This window comes from Alternaria viburni, assembly GCF_023758015.1.
Source record: "Alternaria viburni strain BMP 2772 chromosome Unknown scaffold_4, whole genome shotgun sequence".
NCBI lineage: Eukaryota > Fungi > Ascomycota > Dothideomycetes > Pleosporales > Pleosporaceae > Alternaria > Alternaria viburni.
This window is the reverse complement of record NW_026055773.1, coordinates 1,227,596-1,248,650: the sequence shown is the minus strand read 5'-3', so window position 1 is coordinate 1,248,650 and position 21,055 is coordinate 1,227,596. Positions and strand designations below refer to the sequence as shown.

Genomic DNA, 21,055 nt, shown 5'->3' with positions numbered 1-21,055 from the left:
CTTTGGTGCGGGCAGGCCCTCAACTATCCACACAACTGGGGGCGGATGCGCTTGAGCGCAACCCTGGTCACAGCTCTGAGTCGGAGATCGACAATTATTGCCCTGGCCGCCAGCCTCGCTCGCCGCCGTCGCGACACGCATGAACTGGCAGATTGCAGCGCAGCGCGCCCGTCGTGCTGATACTAACTTTGACCCCTTCCCACTAGAATTTGGCCTGTCAGGTCGCTTTTGGAGATGAACAGCAGCGGCCTTTCCACATGAAAAGTCCGCCGTCCCTCTCAGGCCGAGGGCTGCGCTAGAGGCAGCTGAGCAGGCCCCGCTGTTTCGTCTCGTATTGATTGGTGGGATGCCGCCGCTAGTCCCGCTCAAGTCAGATTGACGGTCAACTGGTGAATGTCGGTTCCCACTCCTGTCCGTCTTACAGTTCACACTACCCAGGCGACAGCAGACAGTACACGCGCAGCAGACAGGCATTCCGACGAGATGCCAAACTCTGCCGCCCGCTGCTCTTGTCCATCCGCCAAACATGCACTTCATGCCACTCCAGAGCATCCCACGACGGTGGTGCTGCGTGGGTCGTGCTGGAAGCCGCGGCTGCACCAAGCCAGCACCAGGCAAGCACCTCCCTTACGCACCTTCCCCGTTTGATCTCGCTTCGCTTGCAGCGACGGTCTAGCCTGCTCCCTCGTCCCGCACGCCTGCGCTGTTGGTGGCGGCCTGCGTGAGGCAGCAGCAGCTGGGTACTCACCACCACCGCGCCTCGTGACAGCCAAATGCCGCACTGCATCTCAAGTAATTCCTGATGAATGTTCCAAACTTCTCGTCGCATCCTCACGCCGCGATCCACTCGTCTGTGGCTCACCGACGTCGCAGCGCCAAAACATCGAACCATTATGCCCGTTCGCGCCCGTGATTGGCCGCCCACCATGCTCCAACACTACTGAAACCACCCACGCATCGCCGTGGTCCAACTGCGACGCGCCTGCGCAGTGCTTCTTAATGCTCAAGGCCCCCGTGTCCCCAATGCCATGCATTTTCCGCGCGAGCGCTGCTCTTGCTACTACGTTCTCTTCTCTTCGCTACTTTCTATCTAATAATTCGCGTTGATCGCTTTGATCGACGTAGTTCACGAGAGTACGCCGGACGGCTCCGCTGCGCTCGACTTCCATTCTTTGTCCAATTGTTCTTTTCTCTCCAGTCTCTTCCGTCAAATCGCTCTACCGTCAAGATGCCGACCAAACTGATGATGGCCTTTGTGGGCATGGATTTCCTCTTCGCCGGATGTGGAGGACTGTTGCTGGGCTTCTCCCTCATATCTGAGCAATCGATGCGCGCCACTCCGACCGTAGACAACGTCACACAGAACCTGCTGCTCGGCCAGTGTCCATTGACAGGTACGACTTTCACGAAGGGGCGATGAGGGTGGTGTTGAAGGAATCGATATTCTGGCACCACTGTGGCGGCGCACCGTCCCACGCATCGCCTATGAACATACAGTCTCAAGAAACATCAACTAACACCTTATCCAGCTGGCGTCGTCAATGCCATCTTCGTTTTCGTCACATTCCTGCTGTCTCTCCCTGCACTCTTCCTTCCAACAAACCGAGGCTGGCTTCGTACTCAGGGCTGGCTAGTCGTCATCTGTGCAACATTCACACTCGGACTCGGTATCGCCATCTGGGTGGAAACTCTGCAAACCCGCACCAATCTCAGTGTACTTTGGGGCCGTGAGTCGCCGCTTATTCAGAGTCTCCTGCAGCAAAAGGTGAGTCCTCCATGACTGGCGTCAGCACTAGAAGCGCATTTTCCGCACGTCCACGCCGGTGTGCACACAAGCTGACGAGGAACAGTTCGACTGCTGCGGCTACGTGAACTCGACTACCCCTCCATTTGTCCAGGATAGCACATGCCAAAACACCCTGGTCGCCGCTCAGAAGGGAGGTTGCATCGGCAAGTTCTCCTCATTCGCCAACACGTACCTGGACCGCGTTTTCACTGCAGCCTTCGGCATCGTCGGTGTAGATATGATCCTCGTACTCTGCGTTGCCATGGTCCTCAAGTACCGCATGGAGCAGGAGCGCTACAGGCACATTGACGAGAAGAACGGACTTGGTGGACTATAGTCGATTGGATGTTTTCAAAATTAAAAAAAGAAGAGGGTTTTGGAAGAGCCGGCAGCGAAGCCAACGAACGTACATGTCCAATCGAACGACTCTTTCTTTCCCTCCATAGTCTACAGCTGGTGATGTGGAAGTAATGACGGAGACTCAGCAGCGCTGATACTCCCTACGACTGGCTTTGTTGGTTTCATTCAGCTTTGCATCGTTTCTGCACTTAGCGTTCTTTGTGTATATAGATCTGGATACCACGCGTTAATTTAGATTCGCGACCCGCATGGAAATAGTATATGAGTCTCATCGACATCACAAGTTGACATAGTCATGACAATCCTTGGAGTCTCCCATCTCCAGCCCACCAACTTACTACCTAAAACACGACCCCCAAACACACCAAATACCAAAACAGATCAAGCCTCCCCAAGCCCTCACTACACCTGTCACTGTCACATTCTTCGCCCACGCGCCGCGGGCAAAGGCCGCTAATCCGCATTCTCATCGAGTGCAGCAGTGCATTTGCTTTTACAAGGACCATCCCGCAAAGCCGCCAAACCGTTCATCGGCAAACGGCATCTAGTTCAAACGCGGAAACTGCTATCCGAAATAACAAGAACTGTTACCGAGACCAAGGATACCTGCATGCATGTGGTGGCAGAACGGGGCTAGGTGATGTTTTACCACCGGGATTATTTCAGGTGGAGTTTGTATGGGGATGGCCCTGCGATGGAATGGGTCACGGGTTGTGGGCTTCGGCATGTAGGCTCGATATGCGCGACATTTTCGGTCGCTTTGTTAGGGCTAGGAAAGGCGCGTGGATCGGACAGGAACTGTCTACGTGTGCTCAAGGCAGAGGTAATCTGGTTCTCTCGTACTATCCCAAACACTCGCGCTCTTTTGAGATGCGCGGAATCTAGAGGTCCCCGTTCCCTTTCTTCGCTTCGCACCCTGGCCGAGGCCGTTCCCAGCTTTCCACGGTACGCAACCTGCTAGCTTGCACATGTTCCGTCAGTGGACCATCACACCGCCTCAGATAGCGAGTCAGCATTCTGCATGCGCCACAGCTCTCTCATCGTGCATGTTGAAGGGCTTGTTTCCCATGTCGCCAGGTGCATCTGCCATTCGTGAAGCGTACCCGTGCCGCCCGCCTGCCTTGCAATCCATCTGTACGAGTATCTCTGCACACGTGTTCTTAATGAGCAAGACCTGCGGGTCTCTCAGCCAAGAACCCGCCTCACGCACGCACGTACAGTAGTTAGATGAGTAAGCCGCGTCCTCGCCCCGCCATGCAATGTGACAGGAGGAGATGAATCTCTTCTTGTGGGCCGCGACCGAGCATCCTCACGGATACAGCTGCGCGCATGATTTTTCTCTCCTGTCTAGACCCTTTGGCTAAGACGCTAGTTTTCGAAGGATTGCAGTAGGTGAAATTGCATGGTTTTCTCGCATTGGGTAGTCTGCGAAGACGACGGACGCGCTGCAATGGGACACGCCGGTTTGGCTTCTCCTGTAGATCGCCCCTGAAGTCCCAAGATTGTCGCGCGGAGAAGGGCGCCAAGTGCTGTGCCGATGGTGATGCGAACTTCGCTTTCACAGGTGCGTTACAGAACTATAGGATCGCGCGCTGTATCGTATGACAATTTTCAATACGATCTCGAATTATCGTTACATATCTGTATTGATAGATCATCTCATATTGATTCTCACTAATTTCCAATGAAGGTTCGTCAAGATGCGCAGGGTGGTGTTGTCTCTGCGATTGAGATAATTTCCACGAGAGGTAAACTGGCACATTGTTGTTTATTGAGACTGACACTCTGTCAATGCGAGTGTCGTTGCATCATCTGAATTTGTCTGCGGAGCAACATCTTTACAGGGCCGTTCAGGCTTTCAAGTCATCGGCTAGTGATACCGCTACATCGTCCTGTTCGTCGAAGATAGACTTCTTCGGCGCGTCTTTGCTCGTGCTTTTAAAGAACCTTCTGAGATTTGGCTTTGTGTGTTCATCTTCATCACCAAAGACGTTGTAGACCTTCTTTCCGCCTATCCGCACAGCGTGCTCTAGTCGTGCGCGTAGTCTCTCTATAGAATCTTTGGCGTCCATGATGGTAAGATCCACCGCAGCGCCAGCCTCGACGATGGAGTTGCTGAGTAGCTGGAACTGCCGAGCAAGCGCATCCACCTCGTTGTTGAAATCTTTGACTTCTGATGACGCTGGCACTGGAGCCCTGACTGGAGACGAGCCGGTTTCTGACGTTGTTGGACTTGATAGGGGCTGATACGGGACGTTCAATAAGCCAGGCCCAATGGCAATGTCAAGCAATGTCAAACGTGCGGTGAGGTGCTCGTAGTCGGTGTCCTTGTCTATTCGGAAATTCGAAGACTTGTCCAGGTATTGGTGAATCATGTCAGGCAGCTTGGGGTCTGAGAGTTCTACATCGACTGGTACTGGGTAGACTAATAACGCGAGAGCCAAGTGGCGTTGAAGGTATGCCGTTAATGGTGAAGTCGCTGGGAACGAACAGACTAGGTTCCTTTGAAGCAGAGGATGCGTTACTTTGACAAGTAGTTGGGAGATGATATCGCTAAGCTGTGAAGAGATTAGAGCCTGGGTATCGTGTTGCAGTGGAGGACTCCCTACGGTGGAGGTCATTTTGTGATTATCAAGGTTGCATATGAGAGCTTCCATAGCGTCCTGGATGATGTGTAATATATGAGCATCTGCAACAACTCGGTCATCCAGACACACGTGGCAAAGAATAGAGAGCGCACGCCTTCGAGCTTTCGAACGTAGCCTACCAAAGTCAGCAAAGTACCATACATGTATATAGTCCACCTACACTGGCGCTGCATGTTGGAGTAGTCTGGCGGCAGAGACCAGTGACGGAGGAAGCAAGACTTTAGTTTCGGTTCGTGGTACTGAAATTGGGACTAGTTCACTCTGCGCCTTGAGTTGAGTTGTATTGGCACCCATTGCCCCGAATAAAGAATCTAGCCTGTCGTTATCAAGCAGCGTACGGAGGTGCTTGTTGTGAGGTTCTGATTCCAAGATCTCAATGTATCTGCAGCTAAGTGCCTCATTCCGACTTTGGGAAACTACAGTTCTTAGCAGGGACATTTTATCAAGTTCGTGCGATACGCACTACATTCAATCATCCAGGAAGCCAGTTCTTCGGGTAGTTGTTGCATTCGAAAGATTTGTTGTGCAAAGCCAGTCATGAAAGCCTGGTCCCTGGCGTGGGAGTCTTGACCATGTTAGCAATAGATCCAGCTTGTCGTCATCGTAACCATCCCACCTTTAAAAATCGAGACCCATCCATGCTTAGGCAGGCTGCTGAGGGGGAACTTGGGCTGCGCTTGTATTGAGTCCGAGTCATCTTGGAAGAAATGGTAGACGCTCTCCATCTGTGTAGCATTTGTTCTCTGCATGGCCTGAAGGAGGCGATGCGCTTTCTCTGGGTCGTCGTCGTCGTCCACAGCTTGGCCAAGTAGTTCCTCGTTGAGTGCCAGGGTAGTATCTGCGTGTTCTTCAAGGGACTGGTCCAGAAGCGCACTGTGCTCCTTGATCTGCCGCTCTGTCTCGAGATTTTTGTGGGCCGCCTTTACAAGTACATCAAACTTGCTCTTGTTATCCTTGGCCTTCTTGGCCGGCTTTTGTAGACCGTTCTCTTGGTCTTCGGACATGCGCTTAGAACGTTTGGTGGTGGTCGTGACGATGGTCTTGACTTTGGGGGTGGGTAGACCAAAGTCAAGGTCGGGTAGAGAATCATCGTCCGAGTCGAGAACCACCTGCTGGCCATTGGATGTGGTGCGCTTGCTTGCGCCCGAGTTTGCGGATGTTTGGGAGGGGTTGAAAGGCGGCGCATCGGCACTCGCAGCTCTCATCGTGGACGGCGCGCTGGACGCGGGTGTGTTTGACGAGGAAAGCGGGGTATGGGCGGCATGTGAGTTTGCGTCCTGTGCCACTCCAGAAGAACTTGGCGGGTTTGACTGACGGGCAGGCGCATTGTTTGCATCTGCAGTGGGAGTGCGGTTAGCCTGGGGCAGCAATACTGGTGGGAGGCGTGTACTTCTCTGAGGCAACGTGGTTTGCGGGCTAGCAGCAGGCGGAGGGGTTCTGGAAACGGGCGAGAAGAAGTCTCGGATGCTTTTCTTTTGGGGTTTCATGGCGGAGAATAACAGAGGGGTGGTGTAGACGGGTGGGGTGCCTGGTGGTGTAACGTCGTGACGCGTGAGGCGCCCAGAGGCCGGGAATAATTCCACAGTTCACAGCACGCTGTCACGTGCCAGGTCGACGAACAGCCCTGAATTGACCCGGGGCTAAGCATCTGGGCGCATTCCACCGTGGACGCCTCGCTGCCTCGCGCAGGGCGTGCAGGCGGGCTAGATTCTTTGCCATTGACGACATGCATCGGAATCCGCATTGGCCGGCATCCGAATGTCGCTGGACGGAGGTCCATTTTCACCTGCGGAAAGTAGCTCGCATCCGAGCGGTGCCGCCCTCACAGAGTGGTGACGTCTGTTTCAACGGTTTCGCATTGCTCTCGCTGCGCTGGGCAGTATCAGATCTGAGGTTCAAAGGCGTACACCGTTAGAGGTGTTATATTAAGCACATGGATGCGGCTCTAGACGCTTCATTAATCCGAGTGCCAGCTGTGAAAAGTGAGTTGTACGAAGCACGGAACTGAGGATCTCCCGGCTACGCCATGCACAGCGGAGTCGAGGGACTGAGGGCTGAGATGATGCTCCACTCGACCTGCTTAGAAGGGCTGCTGGCGGTGGCCCGCGGAAGCTCCGCTGCGATTAGTCCATGAACTGGCACTGGCAAGCCCAAGTGCTGACTGCTGACATGCTGGGGCCATGCGTTGCAGAGGATGTGTTCTCTTCCCTCTGAGGCACTGTTGCCGAGCTTTGAGATGGGGATGTGCACTGTGTCTACTGCCTCTGTGCTGGAGCGGCCAGGCCACGCGTCGCCAACGCGCGCGACAGAAATAAATGCTCCTGTGTTGGTGCGTTTAATGATCAGATCGCAGTGCGGGTCCTCCAAGAGCAACTAGGCTCGCATCTTGTTAAGACCGTAGCGGCCGGCCGAGGGAGTGCGAGGCGTGTGCTTCCCGCGCCGATGCTTCTGTAAGCACATGGCAAGCATCGCATCCATCCATTCATCACTGTCAGGGTCTGTCGAAGTACCTGCCGCTCCGCTGTTTCCCCTCGTGCTTCATCGTGTACTGACGACACTGCACCGCCTAATCAAACTTGGAGTCGCCCATCGCATCGCCTGCCTGTCGCTCCGCCTCTGCGTGCAAGTTCGTCCGGCATCTTTTAATATCCGACTACACGGGCGCCCATCTGTTCTCACCCTCCGCGACAACAACACCACCACGCTCCCACCGCCCCTCAACACCCGCCCGGCACTACATGCACTGCACCCGTCGCCTCGTACCCGCGTCCGACACGATCGAATTGGCCTGCCGCGCCGCGTAGAGCCTTCCCGGCTCAGGCCGTCGCCGCCCTCGCACCGCCGCAGCCTCCCCGACGACAGGCACCATGACGCTGGAACCCTACATGGAGCCCAATGAGACCGAGGTGTCACATCCGCAGAAGCGCATACGTTGTGAGTGACACCACCCGCTGACAGCACAGAGTTGAGAGCACGCGCTGACGGGAGCCACGCAGGGGCAACACACCGCGCAACCGGCATCAAAGCGGCCAACAAGCGACACTCGCTCAAGGAGCGCCTGCACCGGCGCATAGGCTCTGGCGGCGAGAAGCGAGACTCGCTGGGCAAAGAAGGCGGGCCGCCGCTCGACCACGACCAGTCCCCTGAGAGTTCAGATGCAGGCGCCGACCACGAAGACTCCGGCCGGAGAGTCTACTTCAACGTGCCGCTGCCCCAAACAGAGCGCGACGAAGAAGGCCAGCCCCTCGCACACTACGCCCGCAACAAGATAAGAACCGCCAAATACACGCCCCTCAGCTTCATTCCCAAGAACCTGTGGTTCCAGTTCCACAACATCGCCAATGTCTACTTCTTGTTTATCATTATCCTGGGCGTGCGTACCCACCCCCTCCGGCACCTCCGACACTTCCAGACTAACGCAATCGTGTAGATTTTCTCAATCTTCGGCGCCAGTAATCCTGCGCTGAACGCAGTACCCCTCATCGTCATTCTCGTCGTGACGTCCATCAAGGATGGAGTAGAAGATTGGCGGAGAACCGTCCTCGACAACGAGCTGAACAACGCGCCCGTCCACCGACTCGTCGACTTTAACAACGTAAACACGGCCGAGGACTCGATTTCGCTATGGCGGAGGATCAAGAAGGCTACCACCAAGGGCATAATCTCAACATGGCGGTTGATGAAGAACGCGAAGAACAAGAAGGGTGCAAAGGGCAAAGGCGGCGACGACAACGCTGTCGACGGCACGCGCCCCTCGCACGAGACCCGCAGAGCATCCATCGCATCGCACAGGGAATCCTACTTTGGCGGCGAGAACGACATCCAGATGACACCCGTGCCTTCACCGCTCCCAGGCCAGTCCCCAGCGCAATCCCCTCCATTGACTTCCGGGCCAGGAGAAGGAGACAAGATCCGCGGTGCAGACGCCAATCCCGGTGTGCAAAAGAAGTTCTGGGGAAGCGTCCTGAACCCGAACAAGACGGTCCCGGAAAAGGCACGTTTCAAGAAGGACGCCTGGAAGAACGTTCAGGTCGGCGACTTTGTGCGCCTGTACAACGACGAGGAGATCCCCGCCGACGTCATTGTTCTCTCCACCTCTTCCGACGACGGCGCGTGCTATGTCGAGACGAAGAACTTGGACGGTGAGACGAACCTCAAGGTGCGCAACGCACTGCACTGCACCCGAGAAGTGCGACACGCTCGACACTGCGAACGCGCCGACTTCGTCATCGAGAGCGAAGGCGCCCACTCGAACCTCTACTCGTACAGCGCAGCCATCAGATGGCAGCAGCACAATGCAAAGGACCCTGAAGCACCGCCGTACGAGATGGTCGAGCCTATCTCTATCAACAACCTCATCCTCCGTGGCTGCCAACTTCGAAACACTGAGTGGGTGCTGGGCGTTGTCGTATTTACCGGAGAAGAGACAAAGATCATGATCAACTCTGGTATCACGCCTAGCAAGCGAGCCAGGATATCAAAAGAACTTAATTGGAACGTTGTATACAACTTTTTCATCCTGGCCGCCATGTGTCTGGTTTCTGGAATCGTGCTTGGGGTCACATGGGCCCGGGACGACACCACCCATTCCTTCTTCGAATATGGGTCCTACGGAGGTAACCCTGCCACAGACGGTGTCATTGCGTTCTGGGCTGCCGTTATTCTCTTCCAGAATTTGGTTCCCATTTCTCTTTACATCACCTTGGAAATCATTCGAACGTTGCAGGCCCTCTTCATCTACAGCGACATCCACATGTACTACGCAAAGCTCGATTACCCATGTACGCCCAAGTCTTGGAACATCTCCGACGACGTGGGTCAGGTCGAATACATCTTCTCGGACAAGACGGGAACGCTCACACAAAACGTCATGGAGTTCAAGAAGGCGACCATCAATGGTGTGCCCTACGGAGAAGCGTACACGGAGGCTCAAGCAGGTATGCAACGCAGACAGGGTATCAACGTCGAAGTGGAGGGTGCCAAAGCCCGCGAACAGATAGCACGCGACCGTGTGCGGATGCTCGAGGGGATCCGCAAGATGCACAACAACCCCTACTTGTGGGACGACGACCTGACCTTCATTGCCCCGGACTATGTCGACGACCTGCGTGGAGACTCTGGAATGGAACAGAAGAGAGCCAACGAGGAATTCATGATCGCTTTGGCCCTCTGTCATACTGTTGTTACCGAACGCACTCCAGGCGACCCACCGAAGATCGAGTTCAAAGCACAATCGCCCGACGAAGCTGCACTTGTCGCCACTGCTCGCGACTGTGGCTTCACATTCGTAGGCCGTGAAGACGACCGTCTCGTTGTCAATGTTTTGGGAGAAGAGCGCAAATACCAGGTTCTCAATACTCTGGAATTCAACTCCAGCAGGAAGCGCATGAGCGCGATCATCAGAATGCCCGACAACCGAATCGTCCTCTTCTGCAAGGGAGCCGACAGCATGATCTACTCGAGATTGATCCCCAATGAGCAGCGACAACTCCGTGCCGACACCGGTGAACACCTGGAAATGTTTGCACGAGAAGGACTCCGAACACTGTGCATCGCTCAAAGAGAGGTTTCCGAAGAGGAATATCAAGAGTGGAACAGGGATTATGACATCGCTGCCAACGCTATCCAGGGGCGTGAAGATAAGCTGGAAGAGGTCTCTGATCGCATCGAAAACCACCTGTGGCTGATCGGAGGAACTGCCATCGAAGATCGACTTCAAGACGGTGTGCCAGAGTCGATTTCTCTCCTCAGTCAAGCTGGTATCAAACTGTGGGTCCTAACGGGTGACAAAGTTGAGACAGCCATCAACATTGGGTTCTCTTGCAACCTACTCGATAACGACATGGACCTCATCATTCTCAAGGTTACCGATGACAACATCGGTTCCGTGGAAGCCCAGCTTGACGAGAAGTTGAAGATCTTCGGCTTGGAAGGCTCTGAAGAAGAGCTAGCCGCCGCTCAAAACGATCACGAACCTCCACCACCTACGCATGCCATCATCATTGACGGAGATACTCTCAAGCTGGCTCTGGATGATTCGGTAAAGAGAAAGTTCCTTCTTCTGTGTAGGCGATGCCGGTCCGTTCTCTGCTGCAGAGTCAGTCCCAGTCAGAAGGCAGCTGTCGTCAATATGGTGAAGACCGGCCTGGACTGTCTCACTCTTGCTATCGGAGACGGTGCCAACGATGTCGCTATGATTCAAGAAGCCCATGTCGGTGTCGGTATCGCTGGTGTTGAGGGACGCGCAGCCGTCATGTCCTCTGATTACGCCATTGGTCAATTCCGCTTCCTCACTCGTCTAGTGCTTGTTCATGGTCGATGGTCCTACCGCAGACTTGCAGAGACGATTGCCAACTTCTTCTACAAGAACATCATCTGGACGTTCTCTCTCTTCTGGTACCAGATTTACACCAACTTCGACAGCCAGTATATCTTCGACTACACGTACATTATCTTCTTCAACTTGGCGTTTACGTCACTCCCTGTTATCGTCATGGGTGTTCTGGATCAGGATGTCGATGATAGAGTATCTCTGGCCGTTCCACAGCTGTACCGTCGTGGTATCGAGCGGAAGGAATGGAGCCAGCCGAAGTTCTGGTAAGTACAGTATTCTCAGAGCGTATGAAAGATTGCTAACATTCTCCAGGGCTTACATGGTCGACGGTATCTACCAATCCGCGGTCGCTTTCTTCTTCTTGTATGAGATCTTTGCACCCGCTACTTTCGCGACTTCCAACGGACTGGACCTGGCTGAATTCCGACGCATGGGTATCTATGCTGCGACTACCGCCGTTTGCGCTGCCAACATTTACGTGTTGTACAACACCTACCGTTGGGATTGGCTCATGGTCCTCATCGTCGTCATCAGTACTCTCTTCATCTGGTTCTGGACCGGAGTGTACACCTCCTTCACATCGAGTGCTCAGTTCTACAAAGCTGGTGCCGAAGCATATGGTACTCTTAATTTCTGGGCTTACGTCCTCTGCGCTACGATAGCCTGTTTACTTCCGCGCTTCATTTTCAAGGTTGTGCAGAAAATGTACTTCCCCCTCGACGCGGACATCATCCGAGAGCAAGTCAAGCAAGGTAAATTCGACTACCTTAGAGACACTGACGCCTACCTTCCTCCACCGCCCGAGAAGGTGGCTGGTGAGTCAGACTCTAACAAGTCGGAACCCGACGCTACAAAGTACAAAGCCGCTAACGCCGATGCTACCGATGAAGACGTGCGTCCCATCTATCCACCATCAGTCGCCCCGACGGCTACGACGCATAACCCAAGAAGTCAAAATGGCAGTAATAGCACCGACTACACCTTCCGCCGCTCTACGGAAGGTCTTCCACCCGCACCCACAACGGAAGCTCCTCCTCCTCTCGCCCACCGTATGTCGACCGATTATCGTGTGCGACCGAGCTTCGATCGTGCACGCATGTCTATGGACCGTGTACGCCCTAGTTTCGAGCAAAGCAACGACTTTACATCGGCAGCTATGTTGACGCGACTTGAGTCTTCGCATAGCCGTAACAGCTTCCAAGGCCACCGGAACAGCTACCAACATGGCACTCCCAATACACAGCCAGCGGTCATGAGCCGGTTACGCAACGCGATACGGAGAGCAACAATAACACGGGACGAGGCCCCGGAACATCTTCGTCAGGATCAAGAAGATGTACCGGACGTGCCCGCAGTGCCCAAGAGCCCACCACGGAGTCCACGAAGTCCAAGGAGCCCGCCCAGGTAGTACCTGCAGCGTCGGTAGGACGGGTGGACTTGTTTGCATACCACGCCTTACTGTTTTCCTACTTTGACGAGCCGTTACGACTCTTTTTTTGTAAATAACCGATCATATTTCTCTTTCCTGTCACGTTTCGCATTATGCTAGCGATCTGACAATGTTCCTTATCCACACATTACTACTACCACTACTACGCTTTATTCCCTGTCTGCGGTTTTTTCTCACTTGATTAGAGACTAAATGGGCGTTTTCGGTTTTGCATTTTCCTCGCATGTATAGCTGTGATTCCCTCGTTGAGCTTTCCTTGTTTTACATCTTTCTCTATCTACACTGATATCGGAGCCATGGAGGGGAGAGACTCGATATGCTCATTGTGAGATGGATGGGGAGATAAGTGTTGATGAGCATGGCTGTAGATATTTTAATGATGTGTGGCTGGCCTGGCAGTTTCTTAGGCTAGCCTCAACGTTCTACAAGATCGCATTTTGCGTGGATGGTTCGTGCGATGTGTGTTGGAGTCAATAGGCTTCATGACTCTCAAGCTTTCCATGCTTTCTTCTGTCTGAGTCTGTACAGTCATCACATGCCTCGGACTCATACAACACCGCGTGGCTTCCTCTTTCGGCTCCAGCTTGCGTTTGCAGCCAATCCGCTGCTAGCGCGCTCTTCAGGGTCCATCTGGTAGGTACACTCACACCCTACGTTAACTCACAACCACAACATTGCCGGACAGAAAAAGGCGTCAGTCACAAAGAAGATACCTGGAATCAACTCGGTACGTTACTAATGTTTCCTTGTCATTTATGCGACTAGAGAGGTTGTTGTCACGTTGTTGCTTGGTGCCTGGCGAGCGAGGGTAGTGCAACCACAAGAGCAGGTGGGTCACAACCTTGGAAGTCACGATTCACTGCGGATGCCTTGTCTGCGAACACGTCGAGCGCTTGCACTTGGAATAAGAGTCGTAAGTTGCCGCAACTACCATACTGAACGCTCCTACACTCACCCGACAGATACCACTTCTTATTACTTTCACAACACGCGCCTTTCGCTACATCTTCAACGCAACGATATTTACTACGTGCACAGACTTAGACATGGCTTTCGTACATCCCGATCGCGCGAAGAACGTAGGAGACGCAAGGGCGCAGGCTGGACGCGCGACCTCAGTCAGAGGACGTGCTGGAGACTTGGCACCTGCGCAAGGAAGGAACAGGAGGAGGAAGTGGGAAGACACTCAAGATGAGCAGTATTCAATGGCTGGGGGTGAGGTCCAGGCACCGGACGAGTATGACAAGACTTCAGGAAATCAACCCGGTAACAGAAGGCCCGAGCATGCACAAGGGCCAGGAAAGAAGGCGAAATTCGAGCATACCCGCCCGCCGCGTCCGAGCGTGTTCGACGCCGACCGCAACAAACGACCGAAAGTGGAAGCGCCAGTACCTCCCAAAAAGAATGACCATCGAAAGAAAGATTCAGGGCGGCGCAAGGATCAACTAGATAAGGCACTTCAACTCGCCCCGAAATATCCAGACCTCCAAGATATCGACGCATGGCGGAAACTAGCTCAGACGAACGAGCGGAGTTGGCAAGCAGAGGACGCTTTTGTATATCGGCATCTGCGTTTCGACCAGTGTCCTAAAGGGCTGGCGTTCAAAGAGTGGAGGATCAGAGTGCATCGAGAGATGGAGGGGTTGGGCTTGGAACATCCATTTCTAGGGCCGCATACCAAGCATGCACCTGAGGATGAGATCAATAAGGAGAGTGTGGCGGGGGTAACAGAAGCGACGGTCGTGACAGCGCAGAAAGAAGAAGAGAGCAAAAGGCGCGTGGAAATGGAGAGGATGGTTGCGGATGACGGGTTTGACATTGACATCTACGGTGACGAAGAGACGAGGAGGAAGTATGAGCCGTGGATCAGGAGCCGGATGGATCGAGTGTAGATGTTTGGGGAGTTTGTCTCGCTTACTTGGGCTTTTGCATTGCGGCTTTGACGTAAGTCTATGGTTCTTTGGCGATTAGCTTGGTTGTACCTCTCACTATTGCGATGCGCTCGGACTACCAGCACTTGACGAAGGTTTGGATGAAGGTTTTTGAGAGTAATAGTACCATACCGGTGATCGGTGTGGCTATTTTTGTTCTGGTCTGGGCATCCCAGAGCTTCCGAATCAACATCGATTTGGCAGCATGAACGTTCACTTACAAGTCTTCGTGATCATAATCTTTAGTCTTTTGGCAGAATAAACCGTCCCAAGCGCGCACGTGTGCGTCACGTCGCGACCTTGGAAACGCCAAGACTAGGCAGTGCTTGAACAGAAAGTTGGAGACTCACATTCACTTGGACTACTACGCTCGCCTTGCGCAGAAATTTCGACACTTTAAATCTCTAGGCAGATCACGCAAACTCCCCCGCTACCTCTCGATCAAGCTCACTGCTACAACAACTCACATCTCTTGTTCCGTGCTGCCAGTTTACACAGCGATGTCTCTCACAAACATGGCCACGACCGCAGACCCCGAAAAGGCGGAGCAAGAAGCTGAAGGCCCGGTTCAACCACGTCGCGAGAGCGCGGAAGAGTACAAGCCGCCTGCTCTCCCTCTCCAACAAGGACTTCCCATGACGGGTGGCGATGCAGACGACCCAAAGCCAGCTGATGCAGTATCCAGCCTCATATCCCACGAGTCAGAGATCGTTTACAAATCCAAACAATCCATCGCTCGGAAAGATAGGGACGAGGAGCTTCGACTTGCTCAAGTGGACATCAAGACTAGGCTCGATGAAGTGAGCAGCGGTCTGCGCGAGCTGAAAGCGAAGCTCAAAGCCAAGGAAGACCTTGCAAGAGCACGCCGCAATCTTTCAAAACGCGCCGCCGCCGCTGAAGAGAAAGACTTGAACGCCAAGATCGAGAAAGTAAAAGAGCAGTTGAGCGCCAAGGAGGAACAAGCCGCGTTGCGCCGTACCAAGAAGAACGACATGCGCGAGAAATGGGCCCAGAAGCAGAAGACGGACTTCGAACAGCGAGAGGCGAGACGTAGCGAGCAAAAAGGACAGGAATCAGAGATGGACGACAGTGCGGAGCCGGCAAGCGCAGGAGCTGTGAAGGAGCCTAACGACTGGGACAAGTTCGATATCGATATCTATGACGAGTAGGGCGTAGACGAAGAGCATGACCTAGCTCTACTCGTCTTTATTGCTGTGTCAAGATGAGTTGGTTGATGAGACTTTGGAACTGCAGCACACATTGTATTTTATTGCGAACTGACGATGCGTTGTTCTGGCTGCGCTACTTGCGACACAAAGCTCGGGTGCTACTCATGTCGAGTCAGGATATTGTACGATCTTTTGCCGTGTATGAGAGCAAGACATAGACGCTATGCTCTCTATGTCTCCACTCGTGAAGAGTGAATGCCCTGAGTGTAGCCAGGCTGGAGCTGTGTTCGGGAAGACCGCGCTAGTATGTTGACGCTAACCAATGTTATGCTAGCCGATCCACGGGCATGTATGTCATCATCGATCGCGTCCCGACCACTTTTCGCGTAGCTTGTGAAGCATCACCAAAATGTCGTGACCATGGCATCTCTTACTGTCTTTCATTCACATCCGTCGCGATGCCGCCGTGGTCATTGATCTCACCTGCCTCGCGGGGCATAGGCTTCGCGCTCGCAAGACGGGTGCTGCAAACCACAAACGCGCCCGTTGTCGCAACGGCGCGGAAGGACCTTGACAAGACCAAGGAAGAGTTGCTCGATGGCTTGGACGTCGACGAGTCGCGATTGTCGGTGCTGAAGTTGGATGTTCTGGGTATGTAACCAGCATTGATGGTGTTGTGTGTACAACGATGATCAAGTGTTGACCACGTTTTAGACGAGACGAGTATCGCGGATGCCGCAGCGACCTGCAAGAAGCAGTTCGGTGGTAGTCCCAGTCAGCTTCAGCTCGCGCTGATGGTTCCTGGGATTCTGTTTCCGGAGAAGTCACCAGCCCAGATCAACGCCGACGATGCTTTGCTGACTTTGTGAGTAATGCCGCTATCCCAGGTTTACATGATACATGTGCTGATCTGATGCACCAAAACCCAGCCGCACCAACACGTTAGGCCCAATGCTGATGCTCAAGCACTTCTCTCCCTTCCTTCCAAGGAAAAGCGCAGTCGTCGATAAGGACCAAGAGGACATGACAGGTTTACCAGATGTAGCTACGATAGCTATAATGTCAGCTCGAGTCGGCAGTATCAGCGACAACCGCCTCGGAGGATGGTACAGCTATCGCGCTTCAAAAGCTGGTGTCAATCAGGTAGTCAAGACCTTCGACAATCATCTGAGGACTGCTTCTGGCGACAACGCGATGGCGGTTGCCTTGCATCCTGGAACTGTCAAAACAGGATTGAGCAAGGACTTCTGGAGCAACGTCAAGAAGGAAAAGCTATTCGAGCGCGACTGGGTCGCAGAAAGGCTGATTGATGTGATCAGGGAAGTGGCGCCTGAAGGACGAGGGAGGTGTTGGGACTGGGATGGGAAAGAAGTTCCGCCTTGAGGCACATACAGAACGCAGGCGCAATCCCATTCCGCCTACTATAGGCATCAACAAAGCCACCATCTTTTCTCCCACGCAACTCCATCATCCCGACCCGATCACCGCTTATTCTACCAGTATTACATTGCTTGGCTTTCGTTATCCAACCAGCATACCCCGACCCATCGTTATCATGGCAGCTCTTCCCTTTCCCTACTCGCGAGGCGTATTCAATAGCTCGGACGATGCTTCCGTACCTTCGCACATACATACACATGCCGCAAAGCTACCTCAAGCACTCGCTATTCGGCCCACAGACTCGCAGCAAATCTCGACAACGATCGACTTGACGTATACAAGTCAGCAGCGTACTTCGGACAAGCATGCAAACCATACGTCTGGACCATACAAGATCACGACTGGTACTCTTCGAGGAGGCGCTGGACTGCCAGGAGAACACGATGAGTTCGATCACGACATGCCAGCAGGCGATGACTTCTATGACTCTACTGAGGTCTCTGCCGAAGACCAAGCTTTACCTGGGGGGTCCCCCGGCTCTGTGTCGTCTGGGTATTCTTCTTCTTCCGACTTATCAGCCGCTGCATCTGAGCACTTCCATGAGCAGAACGAACTGCAACGAGCTTCGGATGATGCAGCCTCGACGGCTGGACCATCAGCGCACCCATTCAGCGCAGCCTTCTTGAATAGGCCTTGGCACAACGGTGACTATTTTTCCCCCAGTCCACGTCTCGGTAGTCCATTTCAATTCGAAAATGCGCCGCTCACTGGGTCCCGTAATGCGTCCAGATCACACAGTATGGACATCTTGCCCTACACAGGACCACCCAACGACAGCACAAGCTCAATCCAACATACTCCGTATGAAGGCCCAAGCGAACGTCGGCCTTTAATCGGAAGCCATGTTCCAAGCGGAATACCGCCTCCCGGATACACGTACGATGGCGGGGAAGAGGATCTGCCTGTGGCACCTCAGCCCCCCGTGGCACCTCAGCCTCAGGCGGAACCTGAAACCCCCGCAAGGCGACGCCGACGAAACAGAGCGGTTCAGGTTGTCGGATTTGATCGCTGGCGCGCAGGCTTCCGTGCAGGCTTCCGTGCAGGATTGGCGGAGTTTGGCCGGAGTCTGCTCGTTTTGAATAGAGAAAGTGGGAAGGATATACGCAAAAAAGACAAATGATGGACTGGCGTTAAGGGCACTTGTATCGGGAGGTTCTTCTTTAGTGTTATCGGGTATGCATGCAGATAGCTGGTCAGATTGATCAACCAATTCACTTCAACGTGTATAGCTATCTTCATGAGGGTGTTAGATGTGCACGTGTCTACCAGCCTGCTCGTCGTCTTTGTAAGTTTAACTAGTGGCGCGAGTTCACCTTATACAAGGGAAAAATTAAACACCCTAGAGCCTACGTTGACGTTAGGCTACTAACTTTGCATATCTTTACCTTAATGTAGGCTCTAGGGTGTTCAGCTTTTCCTTGCATGAGGCGATCTCGGAGTTGAGCTTCCCCAGAGCGGGGCACCCCGCTCCTGCCTGAACAGAACCTTGGAACGTGCAGTGTACACCATCTAACGGCCCCGCGTACTTGGAACTCAATGTTCCGAACAGCGAGCCTCATCTTGCCAACTTCTTTCCTGGATACTCGATCTCATTCGCATTGTTAAGTGCGATAATGGTGTGTAGCTTCAAGCATGTGATATTTGACGACAGCCAGCTTGCATCCAGCCACGTACCTGCGTTCCACGGAACGCAATGCTGGATTTCTGGAAAGCTTCACAGCATCCGATCACCAGGCACGGAAAAACTTTACGTCAGCGGGCGCATTCGCGAAGATCGACATACATTTCTCCGCAATCTCTATGAAGCCTCGGATCTGGGAAGCTCATTAAGCCCGGTGGCTCTGCAGCTCATCGTATATTCGCGTCACCCTGCATAACGGTTAAAATACGTTGTGTGTTCGATGACAACAGCAATAGCACTGCGGAAGCAGTCTGGCTAAATGGGCACAATTTGGTACGCGAGACGGCCGTCGATCGCGCTTCTCCACAGCAGGCAAGTACCAGCCTCTTGGTCGTAAGGTCGACGGTACGCATAAAGCGTCCCACCTTGCCGCGTAGAGAGTGGACTCTGTCGAGACCCTCTGGAATTCTTCACGATGCGGTTTCTACGAAGCATCGTGACAACTGTCCTCGCATGCGCAGCTCCAGCGCTCGCGCAGAACTCAACGTTCCTCAACCCAGTACTTCCAGGTTGGCACAGCGATCCATCATGCGTCAACGTGAACGGGACGTTCTTCTGCGTAACTTCCACCTTCATATCCTTCCCCGGGCTGCCCATCTACGCATCGAAAGACCTAGTCGACTGGAAACACATCAGCCACGTATGGAACCGTGAATCACAGCTTTTGGGCTATAGTTATTCCAGCGATGGTCAACAAAGAGGCATGTACGCAGCGACTTTGCGATTCCACGAGGGTGTCTTCTACGTCATCTGCGAATATCTCGGATCAGACATGGAGGCAGGTGTCTTGTTCAGGACCACAGATCCTTTCGACGACGCGTCATGGAGCGATCCAGTGACGTTCGAGGCTCCCAAGATCGATCCCGATATTTTCTGGGATGATGACGGCAAAGTGTATGTCGCAACCCAGGGAATCATCGTGCAGGAGATGGACATCGATACTGGCGAAATGGGACCTGTAATTTCGCTCTGGAATGGCACCGGCGGTGTTTGGCCCGAAGGTCCACACTTCTACAAGAAAGACGGATGGTATTATCTGCTGATTGCCGAGGGCGGAACAGCCGAAGACCACTCAGTCACCATGGCTCGCGCCAGAAACATCACGGGCCCTTACTCTCCCAGCCCATACAACCCACATCTGACGAACCGCGGTACATCAGAGTACTTCCAGACCGTTGGTCACGCAGACCTCTTCCAAGATAACAACGGCGCATGGTGGTCTTGCGCGCTCGCGACGCGCGTGGGTCCAAATGGTACATCCTTCCCCATGGGGCGCGAAATGGTACTCACGCCAGTTACGTGGGAGGAAGGCGAGTGGCCCGTATTCCAACCTGTAAGAGGCAAGATGACTGGCTGGCAACTACCTGCGCGCTCAAGAGATGTTCCGGGTGATGGACCCTTCAACTCGGACCCAGATGTTTACGACTTCCCTCAAAACTCGACAATTCCACGCAACCTCGTCTACTGGCGTGTTCCTCGCGAAGGCGCGTTCAAGACTTCGCAAAAGGGTCTGCAAGTCGCTCTTGGTCGCAACAATCTCGCCGGCTCGCCAGGCGGGTCTGACCCAGCTTCAAGGGCTGTGAACTTCATCGGGCGCCGTCAGACGGATAGCACGTTCAAGTTTAGCGTAGATCTATCCTTCGACCCGAAAGCTGATGGTGAAGAAGCTGGTGTGACCGCTTTCCTGTGGCAGACGGCAAACATCCAGCTCGGACTCATGCGCAGTAATGGGTCGACGTATCTGCGTTACAACTCTACGGAACATGAGGAGAAGAAGACGCCTGTGCCCGCATCTTGGTCTGGAAAGCCTATGCGCTTCGAGATCACGATGCCGGATCCAAGGACTTATGTCTTTTCGGCTATGCTAGCGCACGGCAAGTCAAGACCGATCTCGTTTGGTAGAGCTTCAACAGAGCAGCTGAGTCCATCTGGCTCGTTCGTAGGAACGCTGATTGGTGTGTATGCTACTTGCAATGGAGCTGGATCAGGGCTAGATTGCCCAGCTACCACGCCCAATGCATACTTCAGAAGGTGGAGGTACAAGGGTATTAGACAGTACATTTCTGAGACTGAGAGTGTGCGAAGCGAAGACTTCAATAAAGGTAGATAAAACCTTAGTCGAGGTACCAACGAAAGGTGGTGGAAGAGTGTATGAGATTACTTCAAGCGGGAGCTATCGTGAGACGTCTCACACTGTAGACCTAGATAACTCTTTCAAGCAAATGTAAACCAGACCTGGTTATATCGTACTATGCA

General features: G+C 53.6%; 6 protein-coding genes across 6 annotated transcripts; 5 read left to right on the top strand and 1 right to left on the bottom strand.

Moving 5' to 3' along the window:
- Positions 1–1,228: 1,228 nt before the first annotated feature.
- J4E79_002689 (uncharacterized protein) lies at positions 1,229–2,123 on the top strand (the record flags this gene model as incomplete). The annotated part of the gene is made up of 3 exons (XM_049351587.1): positions 1,229–1,394; positions 1,530–1,765; positions 1,851–2,123. The coding sequence occupies 3 exons, from the start codon at positions 1,229–1,231 to the stop codon at positions 2,121–2,123; spliced, it is 675 nt and encodes a 224-aa protein (XP_049214225.1).
- A 1,873-nt stretch (positions 2,124–3,996) lies between these two features.
- J4E79_002688 (uncharacterized protein) lies at positions 3,997–5,999 on the bottom strand (the record flags this gene model as incomplete). The annotated part of the gene is made up of 3 exons (XM_049351586.1): positions 3,997–4,571; positions 5,258–5,359; positions 5,411–5,999. 3 exons carry the CDS (start codon positions 5,997–5,999, stop codon positions 3,997–3,999), a joined length of 1,266 nt encoding a protein of 421 aa, XP_049214224.1.
- A 1,662-nt stretch (positions 6,000–7,661) lies between these two features.
- On the top strand, positions 7,662–12,536 carry J4E79_002687 (uncharacterized protein; the record flags this gene model as incomplete). The annotated part of the gene is made up of 4 exons (XM_049351585.1): positions 7,662–7,728; positions 7,791–8,167; positions 8,225–11,391; positions 11,441–12,536. The coding sequence occupies 4 exons, from the start codon at positions 7,662–7,664 to the stop codon at positions 12,534–12,536; spliced, it is 4,707 nt and encodes a 1,568-aa protein (XP_049214223.1).
- A 1,088-nt stretch (positions 12,537–13,624) lies between these two features.
- J4E79_002686 (uncharacterized protein) lies at positions 13,625–14,470 on the top strand (the record flags this gene model as incomplete). Its single annotated transcript, XM_049351584.1, has 2 exons — positions 13,625–13,815; positions 13,852–14,470. The coding sequence occupies 2 exons, from the start codon at positions 13,625–13,627 to the stop codon at positions 14,468–14,470; spliced, it is 810 nt and encodes a 269-aa protein (XP_049214222.1).
- Positions 14,471–15,024: 554 nt separating this feature from the next.
- On the top strand, positions 15,025–15,678 carry J4E79_002685 (uncharacterized protein; the record flags this gene model as incomplete). Its single annotated transcript, XM_049351583.1, has 1 exon — positions 15,025–15,678. One exon carries the CDS (start codon positions 15,025–15,027, stop codon positions 15,676–15,678), a length of 654 nt encoding a protein of 217 aa, XP_049214221.1.
- Positions 15,679–16,136: 458 nt separating this feature from the next.
- On the top strand, positions 16,137–17,061 carry J4E79_002684 (uncharacterized protein; the record flags this gene model as incomplete). The annotated part of the gene is made up of 3 exons (XM_049351582.1): positions 16,137–16,329; positions 16,393–16,543; positions 16,608–17,061. The coding sequence occupies 3 exons, from the start codon at positions 16,137–16,139 to the stop codon at positions 17,059–17,061; spliced, it is 798 nt and encodes a 265-aa protein (XP_049214220.1).
- Between the last annotated feature and the right edge of the window lie 3,994 nt (positions 17,062–21,055).